This window comes from Salmo trutta, chromosome 23 (genome assembly GCF_901001165.1).
Source record: "Salmo trutta chromosome 23, fSalTru1.1, whole genome shotgun sequence".
Taxonomy (NCBI): domain Eukaryota; kingdom Metazoa; phylum Chordata; class Actinopteri; order Salmoniformes; family Salmonidae; genus Salmo; species Salmo trutta.
The window spans coordinates 41,462,406-41,478,404 of record NC_042979.1 but is presented as its reverse complement, the minus strand read 5'-3'; the positions used below and the strand labels follow the sequence as shown (position 1 = coordinate 41,478,404).

The 15,999-nt window shown below is 44.6% G+C and overlaps 1 protein-coding gene across 7 annotated transcripts in view; it reads right to left on the bottom strand.

Moving 5' to 3' along the window:
* Window positions 1-485: 485 nt before the first annotated feature.
* The window catches only part of wrn (WRN RecQ like helicase), a 43,168-nt gene continuing 27,654 nt past the window's right edge, over window positions 486-15,999 (bottom strand). For 6 of the 7 annotated variants that reach the window (XM_029710343.1, XM_029710342.1, XM_029710340.1 and 3 more), the window contains exons 26-36: window positions 14,087-14,150; window positions 13,385-13,458; window positions 12,986-13,067; window positions 12,414-12,526; window positions 10,478-10,592; window positions 10,144-10,275; window positions 9,390-9,552; window positions 8,734-8,897; window positions 6,177-6,389; window positions 5,853-6,008; window positions 566-789 (exon numbers count right to left, since the gene is read on the bottom strand). In XM_029710343.1, the coding sequence (XP_029566203.1) occupies window positions 676-789; window positions 5,853-6,008; window positions 6,177-6,389; window positions 8,734-8,897; window positions 9,390-9,552; window positions 10,144-10,275; window positions 10,478-10,592; window positions 12,414-12,526; window positions 12,986-13,067; window positions 13,385-13,458; window positions 14,087-14,150 (1,390 nt within the window). In that variant the 3' untranslated portion in view covers window positions 566-675. Of the gene's footprint in view, window positions 790-5,852; window positions 6,009-6,176; window positions 6,390-8,733; window positions 8,898-9,389; window positions 9,553-10,143; window positions 10,276-10,477; window positions 10,593-12,413; window positions 12,527-12,985; window positions 13,068-13,384; window positions 13,459-14,086; window positions 14,151-15,999 lie in introns of all 7 variants that reach the window. The other variant, XM_029710336.1, reaches the window with a different exon arrangement.

Here is a 15,999-nt window from a genome sequence, read left to right as displayed (position 1 = left end):
TTTAAAAATGGTCAGGTCTCAAACTTTAAAAGAGCCACCAGAACAGGAAATCAGCATTTGATAGTCTTATAACTGGTACAGTTCTCTTCCCACCAGGATCAAACTGTGACAAAGTCTTGCCAGTTAATCTCAATAGAAAGTAGTGTCTGCAGACACACTAATCTGAACCAGGATTAAAATGTCCACATGGATGTAAAAGCCCTGTATTTGCTAATCTCTTAACCTTAAAATGTAATTATTGAAGGTCTGTACAGGATTTGAATGAATGACAAATACCTCAGCAACAAACTGAAAGATCTCTGTGATAAGGTCATTTTACCAATGATACACATGTTAATGAGTTGGGTGTTTTACAACATTAATAATTATCTTGTCAACTTGGCACAGTTACATTAGCTACTTCTCACTTGCGGGTACTAATTTAACAAGATGCAACTCATTAAAGAATTGAGATTACTCCATGACTCAATCATACTTCCCAAAGATTTCCTCTAAAATACTGTACATTCAAGTTGTACCTTTATTACAAGAAGTATTACATAATTACATGTTTTACATTAATTAGTCTGCTATGTTACATTGTTAAGTTGGACATCAACACCTTATTTGCCATTTTGTAATAAAGAAAATAAGAAACATTTGGTCAGTAAGAATAATTTGTTGGTCACTGGTCAGTTACGAAAAAAGTCCTTTGTTCTTTTTGGTTTTCTTTGTACAGGTCAAAGAACCTGAACCTCTTGGTAGTTCAGCCCAGTCCGGTAGTTTTCTCTTCGCCGGCTGGCTGACATTCTGTGGAGAGATGAACATGTATCGACAACAATGAGTCCACTCTTGGTCGATAGTTATTGTTCGCTCCACTGAAAACTAGCAAAGCTCTACGCTGACCGAGTGACCTTTCTCTATCCCCAGGCCCAGCGTTGTTCCCCGCCTCCGGCCGCGCCCCAGCGTTTCCCCCCGCCTCCGGCCGCGCCCCAGCGTTGTTCCCCGCCTCCGGCCGCGCCCCAGCGTTGTTCCCCGCCTCCGGCCGCGCCCCAGCGTTGTTCCCCGCCTCCGGCCGCGGCCCAGCGTTTCCCCCCGCCTCCGGCCGCGGCCCAGCGTTTCCCCCCGCCTCCGGCCGCGGCCCAGCGTTGTTCCCCGCCTCCGGCCGCGGCCCAGCGTTGTTCCCCGCCTCCGGCCGCGGCCCAGCGTTGTTCCCCGCCTCCGGCCGCGGCCCAGCGTTGTTCCCCGCCTCCGGCCGCGGCCCAGCGTTGTTCCCCGCCTCCGGCCGCGGCCCAGCGTTGTTCCCCGCCTCCGGCCGCGGCCCAGCGTTGTTCCCCGCCTCCGGCCGCGGCCCAGCGTTGTTCCCCGCCTCCGGCCGCGGCCCAGCGTTTCTCCCCGCCTCCGGCCGCGGCCCAGCGTTTCTCCCCGCCTCCGGCCGCGGCCCAGCGTTTCTCCCCGCCTCCGGCCGCGGCCCAGCGTTTCTCCCCGCCTCCGGCCGCGGCCCAGCGTTTCTCCCCGCCTCCGGCCGCGGCCCAGCGTTGTTCCCCGCCCCAGCGTTTCTCCCCGCCTCCGGCCGCGCCCCAGCGTTTCCCCCCCGCCTCCGGCCGCGCCCCAGCGTTTCCCCCCCGCCTCCGGCCGCGCCCCAGCGTTTCCCCCCCGCCTCCGGCCGCGCCCCAGCGTTTCTCCCCCGCCTCCGGCCGCGCCCCAGCGTTTCTCCCCGCCTCCGGCCGCGCCCCAGCGTTTCTCCCCGCCTCCGGCCACGCCCCAGAATAGGGAAACCCTGGTCTACCAGGTGGGCACACAACATCTTAATTACATAATCCTCTGGTGGTAAACTGGTTCTGGTTGAGATGTCATAACCAGTTTACAACCAACTGGTCTCTATTACAACCAGGTAAAGTCTTTCATGACTTCGTGGAAAAGACATAAAATCTTCGTTATTGTAAAGACGCCTTTTTCATAAAAAAAGACGTGAGCCAAACATCCCTATCAAACCAATATACAACCCGTTTTCCCTTTCAAGTTATTATCATCAACCTACTAAAATGTGAACTTCACACTTGTTCTGGCAATGTTCTGGTATTGAGAGCTTCACCAGCTGTCATGTAAAATATGGAAAGGTACTTCAGGGAGAAAAGTGCTGTAAAGTTATTACGGAGATCATGTAGGATAAAGCGCTGGTGGGTCTTTCTTAAATTGAGTGTTTGTCTGCAGAATTGGTCCCAGTTGTTGCATCAAATTCCCAGTTCTTTAGTCAAATAAAATCACATCCATCTTTCACTCCGGTTCTTTCCGCCTGAATTGAGTTGTATTGGTGCTAAATGGATGGATGATGGATGAATGCAATTAACTTTTTCCCCTCGTTTTTATATTTCCATAGAACCGTTGTGCTTTACATTTCCCAGCTTTTATTATTTGTTGTAAGAAATGTCCTCTATAAATCAAATTAGATTTGAAGTAACTTCTAATATGTGTATTTAACACCCATTAAAAGTATGTGCTGTTAACATAATTAACAAAAGCCATTTTTTAAAATTTATTTATAACCTTTATACGAACAAAATGTTTTATGGTGAGGCTTGTGGTGTCTCCTCCTGAAGCTAGAAGGAGATTAGAAGGAGCTCTGGTGAATAAACCACACTGGATCAGGAGTCCGACCTACAGTACATAACCTATTGGTTGGGTAAATAGAGACGCCATGCAGCCGATAACACTGCTCTTACTGAAAAACTCAGGGGTCCTCAGTGACTCTCTATCTCAAGTCAGAGATCCAAAAATGCTTAGAAGCCCACAATGACTTAAGCTTAAAAATCGAGTTTGAGGAATGCATGCAAATCTCAGACAATAAATCCCCCATCTGTGACACCTCTGATATATATACTATGACGAGTTCTAGAAACAAAGCTGACGTATTAGTGTCCTGGTCCTGTGGTTGAAAACCAACCACATAAAAGAAAACAAGCTGGTGTCAGAACAACTGTATAAAGGCTATATGAGAAATAGATCTCTTGGGCACACAGCATGATAAAAACGGGATCTGGACTTCAATCTATTTGACGGGCATGTTATAATGAAGTATAGGAAATATGTACCAGCACAGATTTATAACGTCCAAATGTGCCGAGAGACAATAATCCATGGCTAGACTGCTACAATCGGTTGGACCTGGCAACTAAACTGGACTTCCAAGATCCTCCTTTGGTCTAGTGTCCGCAGTCCATTGTATGTCTATGTGAGTCTCATGCACGCAGCTGCATCAATACAAGACACACAAGCGTGCTATCCAACATCGGATTACCATCCATCACAATTCCTCCTAAGCCATTTATCTGACCCCTCTAAATGTCATTTCCTTGAGGAGAGCGTTTTTTTGTTGTTGGTCTCACTCAATCTCATTGGTGCTAAATCTTTAGTGACCTCACCGCCGCCGCTCGGTGAAGGGGAGAACGGATCCGGCTGGTGATCTATTTAGAGGGAGCTCTAATGCACATATTGATCTACACGTTACCATGAATAGGAGGCACAGTGGAACGTGTGGAGAAGGTGGAAAAAATAAAGCTTTCAAGTACACATTCACATCAACAATGAATGATTGAGGGTTTTTCTTTGATATGAAACACTGATAAAAAAATTTTACAAATTGATCATGGTGAAGAAATTCAGTCAGTTGTGGAGAGACAGACATAACTCAAGTCTCCTGACCACTGCAGCCTGGTCCCAGCTCCTGACCACTGCAGACTGTGCTGACCACTGCAGCCTGGTCCCAGCTCCTGACCACTGCAGACTGTGCTGACCACTGCAGCCTGGTCCCAGCTCTTGACCACTGCAGACTGTGCTGACCACTGCAGCCTGGTCCCAGCTCTTGACCACTGCAGACTGTGCTGACCACTGCAGCCTGGTCCCAGCTCTTGACCACTGCAGACTGAGCTGACCACTGCAGCCTGGTCCCAGCTCCTGACCACTGCAGACTGTGCTGACCACTGCAGACCCTCGCCACAGCAGGGGTTTCCTATGACCTTTAACCCACGAGTCCCACCGCGACGCTGGCGCCATTTGGACTTCTAACCCCTTTTAAACATTGTGTGTTTGAGCTAAAGAGGGCTGAGCCAGAGCAGTGTTTATGAGACAAGGGCGGGTCCCCGAAGGGGACCGGGTCTTTTGACAAAAACGTCTGTAGAATTCGACAAACTATTAAAAAGCTATAAAAAAAGCTGAGACTCACAAACACACGTTTTGCTATATAAGAGTCATTATGGTAAGGGGTTCAAAAAAAGGGAAATCATATACTGTAATAAGTTGCTGTCAAACTCCACACAGTAGTCGGATATTAATTTCCCACAGAGCAAACCATTTCTGTACTTACAGCCTTCTATAAATTCATTTATCAGGTTTTTGCTTTGGCGGACTTAATTTTTTAAAAATTGATATTTGTCCATAAAACTCAGTTTATATCACAGTTTATATCAAATAGTGCTATGTTGTACTTGTAGCCCTGGTTGTCCTGAACAGGACATGGTACAACAATTCATAGTGAGGCTAAATATAAGGACTGGACATGCAGATAAATGAAAGTCAGATAAATGAAAAGCCGATTTTTGCAGGGGTCTCGGGACTGATAGGGTTAAAGGAGGTCAAAGGGCGTTCAAGATGCTCCCGCTGAGCGCTGACCCTAGGACAGAGGTTAACCGTAAACCAGCTCCAGGCAAAGCCAGGGCACACTCATCTCGTTAGACGGGGGACACCGCGTTTCCATCAATCCTCCCGTGTGGGATTAGCGAGATCCAAGGGTCACGACCCTCTGGAGAACGTCACAAATAAACAAAGCCCTTTGTGGCGAATAACAATTAACTCTGCATTAACCAGCGGGTCTATGTGTTCGCCTGACTGGGGCGGGTGGACATCATGCTGTGGGCTCATCTGGCGCAGATCTGTTATTGTTTTGGATTTATGGTGAATTCCTGCATGTCAGGGCACAAGATCACCACCCGTGTCATCAGGGAGATCTCTTAAGTTGCACGCGATCGTCGGTATTAAACAGCTCTCAAACCATCTGCTCTGTGAAAACCACACCTGGAGGATGGCAGGGGTCTAAGTAAGATGAACCAGTGGCGACCATCTTATCACTACAACTGTGTGACGGTATTTCTAGTCACACTGCCAGCCGGACACCAGAATGACTACAAAACGACCAGTTAGTGTATGCATAATGCATCATTTCAGTGGGTCAATGACACGACTTCCCTTTCTATTGAGGACTTTAAACTACGGGAGTGGGTGAGATAGTAATACCTTCCATCAAGCCCAATTCTATCTGGATTTATGCTAATGAGTTCAGCTCCATGCAATTCGATGTGGAAATGAGGACCTTAGTGTGGACACCCAGGGAAGAGAGATCAACAGCTGAACGAGAGCACTGACGTTGACCTAGAGAGCTCCACACACTGGAAGTACAGACTGGAAGCTGTTGCACATCTCCACTTAGTGGAGTTTTCCCAGGGTTTTGAAAAGGCTTACTGAGTAGTTTCTTTAATGCAGGGAAAGGGATTTTTGGGAGACAGTTATTAAAGTTGATGGAAGCCTGATGCTGATGAGAGCAGATATTTAACCTCCTCTGCTTTATTGATGATTAAATCCACAGTTAATATCTTAAAAAGTGATCCATTGAAAATAATACGTATTCATCGTCTTGGTTGAAATGTAAGAAATATTTTTGTTATATCATCACGTACCCCACACATTGACACTTGTTATATTTGTGAATCAAATGTGTCTATTTTGCAACAAAAATAATAGGTCTGGTACATCGTTTCATATCGTGAGTGAAACCCACTTTTTCTAGGCTGGGAAAACCACAGAAAATCAATAACTTATACCTGAGGGGGGGAGTCACTGAAGAGTTCCTGTGTGTCCTCATCCAGCGGCTCCTGGTTCCAGGATGCCAGCTTCACTGCACTGGTCCGGGGGACAGCCTTGGTGGCTGCAGTAAGAGCCTTAGGGGCAAGGACATACTCTGGGATGGGACCCACTTCCTACCAGGGAGAGAAAGAAGACAACACCATCTTTAGTAGGATGACACATTGACTGAGACATACTGCAAATAATGTTAGTCCACAAATGCAGATAGGTTTCTGCAGAGGTGTATTGGTGTAAAAAGTACAGGCTAGTTTTAAAATCTGTTTTTGTTAGCTGAACATTACCTCTGGCATTGGAAGATCCCTGAACAGGTCATCCTCTTCCATACTCATCTCCATCTCGTCTGGGAGTCCGACTGCTGACCAACCGACCGGTTGGGGTGGGGGTGGCTCCACTGGGGCTGGCTGGGCTGGGGATAGCTTGATGGGGGCTGGCTGGGCTAGGGCTTTTTCTGTCCTCACTGGCTTGTGGAAGGAAGGTTCTCTCACCGGTTTGTCCTGGAAGAAACACACAAATGAAGTGCCTACTTAGTGCTAATGAATGATGTCACATATGACTTCCATTAGGAACTAGTATTTACAACTGCAACAAAATCCTACCCAAACTGACAGTGTTAAATGTCACTATGAGCCACTAACATGGACTCAAAAGCAACGAGGGAGATGACTCCCATGTAGAAGAGGACCAGTGGTGTGAAAAACCTCTCAAGCTGCTTTCACATCTGGAGAGGGGAGTGGGGATAGGCTGGGCAGTGGGGCTGAGGACAGGGGCCAGGCTGGGTCATGAAGCTTGGCTGGGGCATGGGGCCGGGCTTGTCGTGCTGCGTCAGCCTTTAAGGAAATAGGTCCCCTGTAGTAATCAGTCTGAGAGGAAGGCACCAGATGTCAGCCTTTAAAGCCTGTCCCCTTAATGGGGACTAGAGCAGCCCGAGAGAGAGATTGGGCTCTGCACTGACAAGAGTGGCCATAGAGGGAGAGGAGGAGAGAGGGGGAGGAGAAGAGAGAGTGGGGAAAGAGGGAAAAGAGAGCGAAGGAGCGTGTACAGGGAGAGAGAGAGAGAGAAAGAGACTATAGTGCACAACTCTAGGGCTGGAGATATCATTATGCCTTCACATTGGTGGAGTTATCAACCACACTGAGAAATTAACCGTCACACAGGTGTATTTGAAAGGCATACATCAGCTGAGAAGGCTGTGTCACGAGCACAATCTGAATATAAAATAAATCCATGGCGAATTATGTAGTAACACCTATTGCACACAAAGTGAGTCCATGCAACTTGTGACGCACTTTGTTTTTTATTAACCCTAACCCTAATTTAGGCTTGCCGTAACAAAGGGGTTGAATACTTATTGACACAAGACAATTCATGTAAACATTTCTCCAAACATAATTCCACTTTGACATTATGGGGTATTGTGTGTAGACCAGTGGCACAATATCTCAATTTAATAAAATGTTCAATTCAGACTGTAACAACAAAATGTGGAAAAAGTCAGGTGGTGTGAATACTTTAAGGCACTGTAGATAGATAGTAGCGTTGTTCATAAGGAGTAGTGATATGTACATCAAATGACGGCTACATTCTGGGCTTGATAATAAGGATTAATAAAGTACCTGACATAAGCCCATTTCTAATCAGAAAGTATGATATGTCAGCATACAGGGGAGAGAGACCCTCATGAGAGAGACTTACACCTGTTGTAACCCAATGAAGGAGAAATAAAACAAGGGAATACAGTCGTGTAACGCTTCAATCACAACGACAGCATCATTGCATTTTGGTACACCAGATGGTCTGGGGCGGTGTCACAGCATCATCAGACTGAGCTTGTTGACATTGCAGGCAATCTCAACGCTGTGCGTTACAGGGAAGACATCCTCCTCCCTCATGTAGTACCCTTCCTGCAGGCTCATCCTGACATGACCCTCCAGCATGACAATGCCACCAGCCATACTGCTCGTTCTGTGCGTGATTTCCTGCAAGACAGGAATGTCAGTGTTCTACCATGGCCAGCGAAGAGCCCGGATCTCAATCCCATTGAGCACGTCTGGGACCTGTTGGCTCGAAGGGTGAGGGCTAGGGCCATTCCCCCCAGAATTGTCCGGGAATTTGCAGGTGCCTTGGTGGAAGAGTGGGGTAACATCTCACAGCAAGAACTGGCAAATCTGGTGCAGTCCATGAGGAGGAGATGCACTGCAGTATTTAATGCAGCTGATGGCCACACCAGATACTGACTGTTACTTTTGATTTTGACCCCCCTTTGTTCAGGGACACATTATTCCATTTGTGTTAGTCACGTGTCTGTGGAACTTGTTCAGTTTGTCTCAGTTGTTGACTCTTGTTAAACAAATATTTACACATGTTAAGTTTGCTGAAAATAAAGACAGTTGACAGTGAGAGGATTTATTTTTTGCTGATTTGAATCACAATTTTGGACCCCCCCCCCCCCCCAAATCATCTAAAAATGGATTGGTTTTGACCGTTTGGAAGTAACATTTTTTTCCTCTCACATCAGCGATGCAGCGCACCTCGCAAAACGTGATTGCTGTCCTTGTTATGAAATCATCAACTTTACCCTGTATATCTAAAAATGACCATGAACACTGATTGTTTACCAAAACTATTTCAGATGGTGAACCTGAACAATCTAAATCAAATCTATTGTTTGGGGTCAGTGGACCGATGCATGCTACATTTGGATCGGTTTGGGGTCCGTGGACGGATGCACTAGTATCTTAAATACTTGAATCTGGGACCGATGCGTATTGGTGAATCGTTACATCCCTAGATAAAAGCGTCTGCTAATTGACAGATGTATAACAAAAATCTTATATTGACCTCTGGTTCTATCCAGGTGAGCTCAGGCTGCTGTAGGCTGGTGGAAACAGCAGGTGGCGCCGTGGGCATCCCCTGTCTCTGCAGCAGCTCCACAGTCAACTGGATGAGGAAGGTGCTGATGTCGTCGGGGACTCTGGCTCGAATGGCCTTGATGTCACTGAGGTCTGGGGAAAGAGGGGTTAGTCGAGAGCGACAAGGTTTGTCAGTGGGGAGAGAGGGGTTCTCAATTAGATAATTTTTTTTGAATAAGACTGCCTGTGTTAATGTAGCCGAAGCGTCTCATAGTAGAAGTACAGATCTAGGATCGGTTTCGCCTTTTACATCATATTGAAAAAGAGGGGAAACCTGATCCAAGATCAGCACTCCTACTCAGGAGTTTTTTCTGATCTGGGAAATCTGCTGGCCCTAAACCATGTCGGGACGTGATAAGATTGTTTATCTTGGTAAATAAAAGTTTAATGTAGCCTGGGTCAATCTGCTTCTGCCCCTTCACAATGACAACAACGGAGTTGGCAAGAGCATAAACAGATCTGGGCCAGGCTACAGGAGGAGACAACAGATCTGGGACCAGGCTAGTGTTTAATGCAGTTTTTCTCAACCTAGATGAGACAGATCTAATCTAATTTTGAGCGATACAGGAAGTGATATGTTCGTACCAGAGTTGACAGGGTGTGACTGGATGATGCGGCTGATGGTAGTTCGTATGGCGGTTGTTAGACCAGCTCTCTCTGTGTCCAGTGGGTAGTTTGCCCTGAAGGCCTGGATCAACTGAGTTTCTAGCACAGCAACGGGTAAACTGCGCACATCAGACACCTGCCTCTGAATACAACACACACATATCTTTAAGAACAACACACACATATCTTTAAGAACAACACATTACATGCCTATAGTGCTCATAATGGACGGTGTCAGTTGAGGAGCACAGTAGGTGGAAATTGAGGTCAGGTCTGTGCACCTAAATCGTCCATCGTCCTCAATGTCCAGATATATGCATGTTAGTGGTGGTATGAATATAGCCTGGTTCCTCTCTAGGTTTCTTCCTAGGTTTTGGCCTTTCTAGGGAGTTTTCCCAGCCACCGTGCTTCTACACCTGCATTGCTTGCTGTTTGGGGTTTTAGGCTGGGTTTCTGTACAACACTTTGAGAGATCAGCTGATGTAAGAAGGGCTATATAAATAAATTTGATTTGATATGAATATCAAATTTGAATACAGCCCTAAAATGAAAATACATATATTTTTTATTACACCATAGTGTAATACAGGCCTGGTTTGACTTCCACCATAGTTGCAGAAACTGTAGGAGAAAGGCTCATGTAGAAAGACTCATTGTGAAAAGATCCCCTATTGAAATAAATAAAAAGCAGACGGCCATTTCATGTAGCCAGGACTAAACAGGGCTCTCTAACCATGCTCTTGCCCTCCTCCTGGAACAGTCTGTAGGTGATGGCAATACTGTTGGGTAGAGAGGAGGACCTCCCGGTCACCGCCCCCCTAACGCTCTCTGGACCTGGGGCTGCAGCTAGAGTCGAGGAGTCCACCTGGACAACAGACAAGAATTTAAGACATTGTTGAACAACACACTGTACAAATACCAGCCAATGTGTTGTTTGCCATGTTGTTGGTAGTAGGATCTGGGAAAACACATTTAGGAACAAGTAATGAGGTCAATTGTTATGATCATGTAGGATTAACTTATGGTTTATGATAGTCGAATCATAGCCAATTATGGACATGACTTACTTTCAAGTTGTGAAGCTCACAGAAACTTGTTATGGTTTTGAGGAGGGGTGTAAGCATGCTGGACTTTGCCTCAGACACACCATCCACCTGCTTCAGACTGGACACAGTGCACGGCCTGCAAAACACCAACGCCATCATCAACTAGCAAACAGTACACTGAATATATTTACTCTTTTCCATTTATGGATAGATTATTACTCACTAGTAGTTATTTTAATACAGCAGCATGTTAAATGCTAATTACATATCAGTATGAACACAGATCTTGCCAAACAACCAGGGAGGTCTGTGGCTATGACCTGTTTTGACCACCAGCTTTGTTAACCTGCATATGTTTGTTTACCAGTCAAATGTTTGGGCACACCTACTCATTCAAGGGTTTTTCTTTTTACACATTGTAAAATAATAGTGAAGACATCAGAACTAAGAAATAACACACATGGAATCATGTAGTAACCAATTCAAAATATATTTAATATTTGAGATTCTTCAAAGTAGACACCCTTTGCCTTGATGACCACTTTGCACTCTATTCTCTCAACCAGTTTCGTGAGTTAGTCACCTAGAATGCATTTCAATGAACAGGTGTGCCATGTTAAAAGTTAATTTGTGGAATTTCTTTCCTTCTTAATGCGTTTGAGCCAATCAGTTGTGTTGTGACAAGGTAGGGGTGGTATACATTACATAGCCCTATTTGGTAAAAGACCAGGTCCATATTACGGCAAGAACATCTCAAAACGGACAAAAAGAAACGACAGTCCATCATTACTTTAAGAACTTTGAAAGTTTATTCACGTGCAGTCGCAAAAACCATCAAGCGCTATGATGAAACTGCCTCATGAAGACCACCACAGGAAAGGAAGACCCAGAGTTACCTCTTCTGCAGAGGATAAGTTCTTTAGAGTTACCAGCCTCAGAAATTGCAGCCCAAATAAATGCTAGAGTTCAAGTAACATCTCAACATCAACTGTTCAGAGGAGACAGCGTGAATCAGGCCTCAGAGGAGACAGCGTGAATCAGCGTGAATTGCTGCAACAACAAAAAAACACTACCAATAAGAAGAGACTTGCTTGGGCCAAGAAACACAAGCAATGGACATTAGACCGGTGGAAATCTGTCCTTAAATCTGCGATTTTTGGTTCCAACTGCCGTGTATTTATGAGACGCAGAGTAGGTTAACGGATCATCTCCGCATGTGTGGTTCCCACCATGAAGCATGGAGGAGGTGGTGTAATGCTGTGGGGTTGCTTTGCTAGTGACACTGCCAGAGATTTATTTAGAATTCAAGGCACACTTAACCAGCATGGCTACCACAGCATTCTGCAGCGATACACCATCCCATCTGGTTTGCGCTTAGTGGGACTATCATTTGTTTAACAGGACAATGACCTAACACACCTCCAGGCTGTGTAAGGGCTATGTAACCAAGAAGGAGAGTGATGAGTGCAGCATCAGATAACCTGGCCTCCACAATCACCCGACCGCAAACCCAACCGAGATGGTTTGGGATGAGTTGGACCGCAGAGTGAAGGAAAAGCAGCCAACAAGTGCTCAGCATATGTGGGAACTCCTGCAAGACTGTTGGAAAAGCATTCCTCATGAAGCTGGTTGAGAGAATGCCAACAATGTGCAAAGCTGACATGAAGGCAAAGGGTGGCTACTTTCAAGAATCTAAAATATATTTTGATTTGTTTAACACTTTTTTGGTTTCTACATGATTCCATGTGTTATTTCATAGTTTTGATGTCTTCACTACAATGTAGAAAATAGTACAAATTTAAGAAAAACCCTTAAACGAGTAGGTGTGTCCAAACTTTTGACTGGTACTGTACATGTCCCACTAAATTCAAGACTAATTATGACTACCGACTCCTGAAAAGTGAACAAGACGAAGTGAGTCACCATACATGAAGGCAGACCCCCATCAACCCACTACCTCATCTTGGCCATATCCAGGAGGATTTTGTTGGTGGCCAGTATGGCCGGTGGGATGTCCTTCTCACTGGCCAGTTTCTGTCGTTCAGCAACCAGCTTGGCGTACAACACCGTCTATGGAACAACAAATTACAGAGATATTTACAAGAGAGGAACATCAGTAAGAACCAACAAATTATGACATGTAATGCAATGAGCTATAGGCAGCATACGAGAAGCCTGCTTTTCTTTTTAATCCTATCTGGAATTACAGTACACGGACCATGAAACGAGAGGCTCTGCAAGATCACGTTTCACAGCATATATTTATATGGGAGGCAGCACATTGATGGGGACTTACATACAAGATCATTGTCCATAATAAGTAAGTGTTCTCCATATTATTTATTTTGTATTCTTTTCTTATGTCTGCCAGTCTTTGTGCAAATGTGATGTGTGTCACTGTACTTTGTCTTGTAATTGATGCAATCGAATTACCTTTTGGGGACAATAACGATTTATTGAATTGACTGGTTTCATCAAATAGAGTGCATCTTAAAAAGGGAGAATGGATTATTGTTCTGTTGACTCTACCTGCAGTTCAAGCTCTCTGGCGGAGATGGGGTCTGGCTGTGGTTTGGACATCGCTACCTGGGTCAACAACTTGGTTGGCGTCCTGTCACAAAAAATATGTGACGAAAAGCCATCAAACCCGAGAATTCATATCTTCCTATAACCTAAGGGCTGGTTTCCAGAACACATACCAAGCCTAGTCTTGGACTAAAAAGCATTAATCAATGGAAAAGTTCCATTGAAAGGGCTTTTTAGTCCAAGTCTTAAAATGGTGTCTGGGAAACCATATACTTTTATTAAAATATTCACCTATTGTGTTGTTTCACAGGTTTCACACTGCAAAATTGGATCCGAACAAACTAAGTACACATAAACAGGCAAATATCATGTCCTCTATTCTCGACATCAACCTCTTCATACCTGCCAGTAGACATGTCCAACTTCTGGATAGATTTGCTGTTGACTGGCCTAGAACAGACATTTAACCCATTGTTCTGTGGAGAGACAGGGAATTATTTATATTTTTTTAATATTAAAAAAAAGAAAATAACACATTTTACATATTCAACACTTATTGATCGTCAAACATTTTCCATCTATAACATGCTCTTCAATAGTGTTGTGGCATGAGAAAGTATTTGTTGGCACTTAAGTGTTACAAAAAATAAAAATAGGCCCACTTTAAACCAAGTACAACTTATAAAGGCATAAATAAAGCATACATAAATGCTTCACAAATCTATAAGCGCATGTCATACTGTATGTTTATACACAATTGATACAGTGTGTTATGACATCTGGCAGCTCACCCTACAGTGGGAAGGATTTGTCACCTTTTACACAGCATTTATAGAGTATGACATACGCTTGTAGATTTGTGAAGCATTTATGTAGTGCTTATGAAGCTTTTATGTATGCTTAAAAAGCCTTTATAAGTTATACTTTGTTTAAAGTGGGACCAAATAATCAGATCTGTAAAAACATTAGTGATGGAGGCTAGTCATTCTCTCTGTACCAATCCTCTAGAACACACTCACCTGAGAGGTGGAATACTGTCTGTCAGGGGCATTAGTGATGGAGGCTAGTCATTCTCTCTGTACCAATCCTCCAGAACACACTCACCTGAGAGGTGGAATACTGTCTGTCAGGGGCATTAGTGATGGTCGCTGCAGGGTTCTGCTTTTGTCTGAAATCAGAGACAGAGCTTTTTGTACTGGGTTGACAGAATTCCCTGTGACTACTCACCAATGATTGAATAACTATGTGTAGCATGAAGACACCTAACTACTGGTGAAAGTGTTCACCAAACAGCCTACACAGTACCAGACAAAGGCGACATTTTAATCAAATTAAACATGTTTAGTGAGCTTTGCATTTTTGAGGCATTTGATAATTGATCCCTCTTCTGTTAGGATGAAACAGAACACAGCTCCACAAAATAACACCGCCAATGTGACTCGCTCTAAGAGTAAGCATTTACTAAAGGACTGAAAGAAAGTCAAGGGCAGAACGTGACTGGAAGCCAAAGAAAACACGTGTGTGTGCGTGTGTGGAGAGAGCCAGAAAGGAGCACTATGACACAGAGAGGAAGAAGATAAAGCCAACACATTGATACATCCAGGAGCCATATCATGGTGGTGATTTGCACCATTTCACACTCATTTAAAAGGAGACAGCTGCAGGATGGTGGAGCCAGGGAAGAATATGGAGGCCTTGTCAAGAACAAGAGAGTTTTAAAATAATGCTTTGGCTACACTAACCTCCACTACACAGCTCTCAGGGATGCTGACAAGCTGATGACATTCCAGAGGCATCGCATCTGCACCACACACACACTAATAATCCCAAATAACTTCCCTTTCCCAAAGCCTAGAAAATCTGGAATTACACTAAATATTATAAACATGTCATTACGGAACACAATATACAAAATTCGTCTAGAATTACAGCTTTTTTTCAAATCTAATAAAATAATGTATTTGTCACATGCACCGAATACAACGGGTGTAGACTTAACCGTGAAATAGTAACAAGAGGAATAAAATACACAAGAAAGGAGCTATACGTTTTATTTAACTAGACAAGTCAGTTAAGAACAAATGCTTATTTTCAATGACGGCCTACCCCGGCCAAACCCTCTAACCCGGACGACTCTGGGCCAATTGTGCAACGCCCTATGGGACTCCCAATCACGGCCCGATGTGATACAGCCTGGATTCAAACCAGGGACTGTAGTGACGCCACTTGCACTGAGATGCAGTGTCTTAGACCGCTGCGCCACTTGGGAGCAGAGTACGAGATCAATGTGCAGCTATATACAGGGAGTACGAGATCAATGTGCAGCTATATACAGGGAGTACGAGATCAATGTGCAGCTATATACAGGGAGTACCAGATCAATGTGCAGCTATATACAGGGAGTACCAGTACCAGATCAATGTGCAGCTATATACAGGGAGTACCAGTACCAGATCAATGTGCAGCTATATACAGGGAGTACCAGATCAATGTGCAGCTATATACAGGGAGTACCAGTACCAGATCAATGTGCAGCTATATACAGGGAGTACCAGATCAATGTGCAGCTATATACAGGGAGTACCAGTACCAGATCAATGTGCAGCTATATACAGGGAGTACCAGATCAATGTGCAGCTATATACAGGGAGTACCAGATCAATGTGCAGCTATATACAGGGAGTACCAGATCAATGGTTTGGGTAACCATTAATGAACTATTTAGCAGTCTTATGGCTTGAGGGCAGAAGCTGTCTTGGAGCCTGCTTACCAGCTGTATTATATGTGAATTTACTGTACAGATTTCAGAGATTTAATTTCATGCCAAATGCCAGGAGACATGCCCCATTTGGCACCTCAACGTTGTGTTAACTTTGATCTCTTTGATGTTTTTACAAACTGTTTTGTTGATGTGTGGGAACAGCTGGTTGCTCCTATATCCCTATTCACACAGGATCAGTTTTACTGGGGATGATAGGGACATGTAATTATGTGCACAAGCACAAATCACCACATCC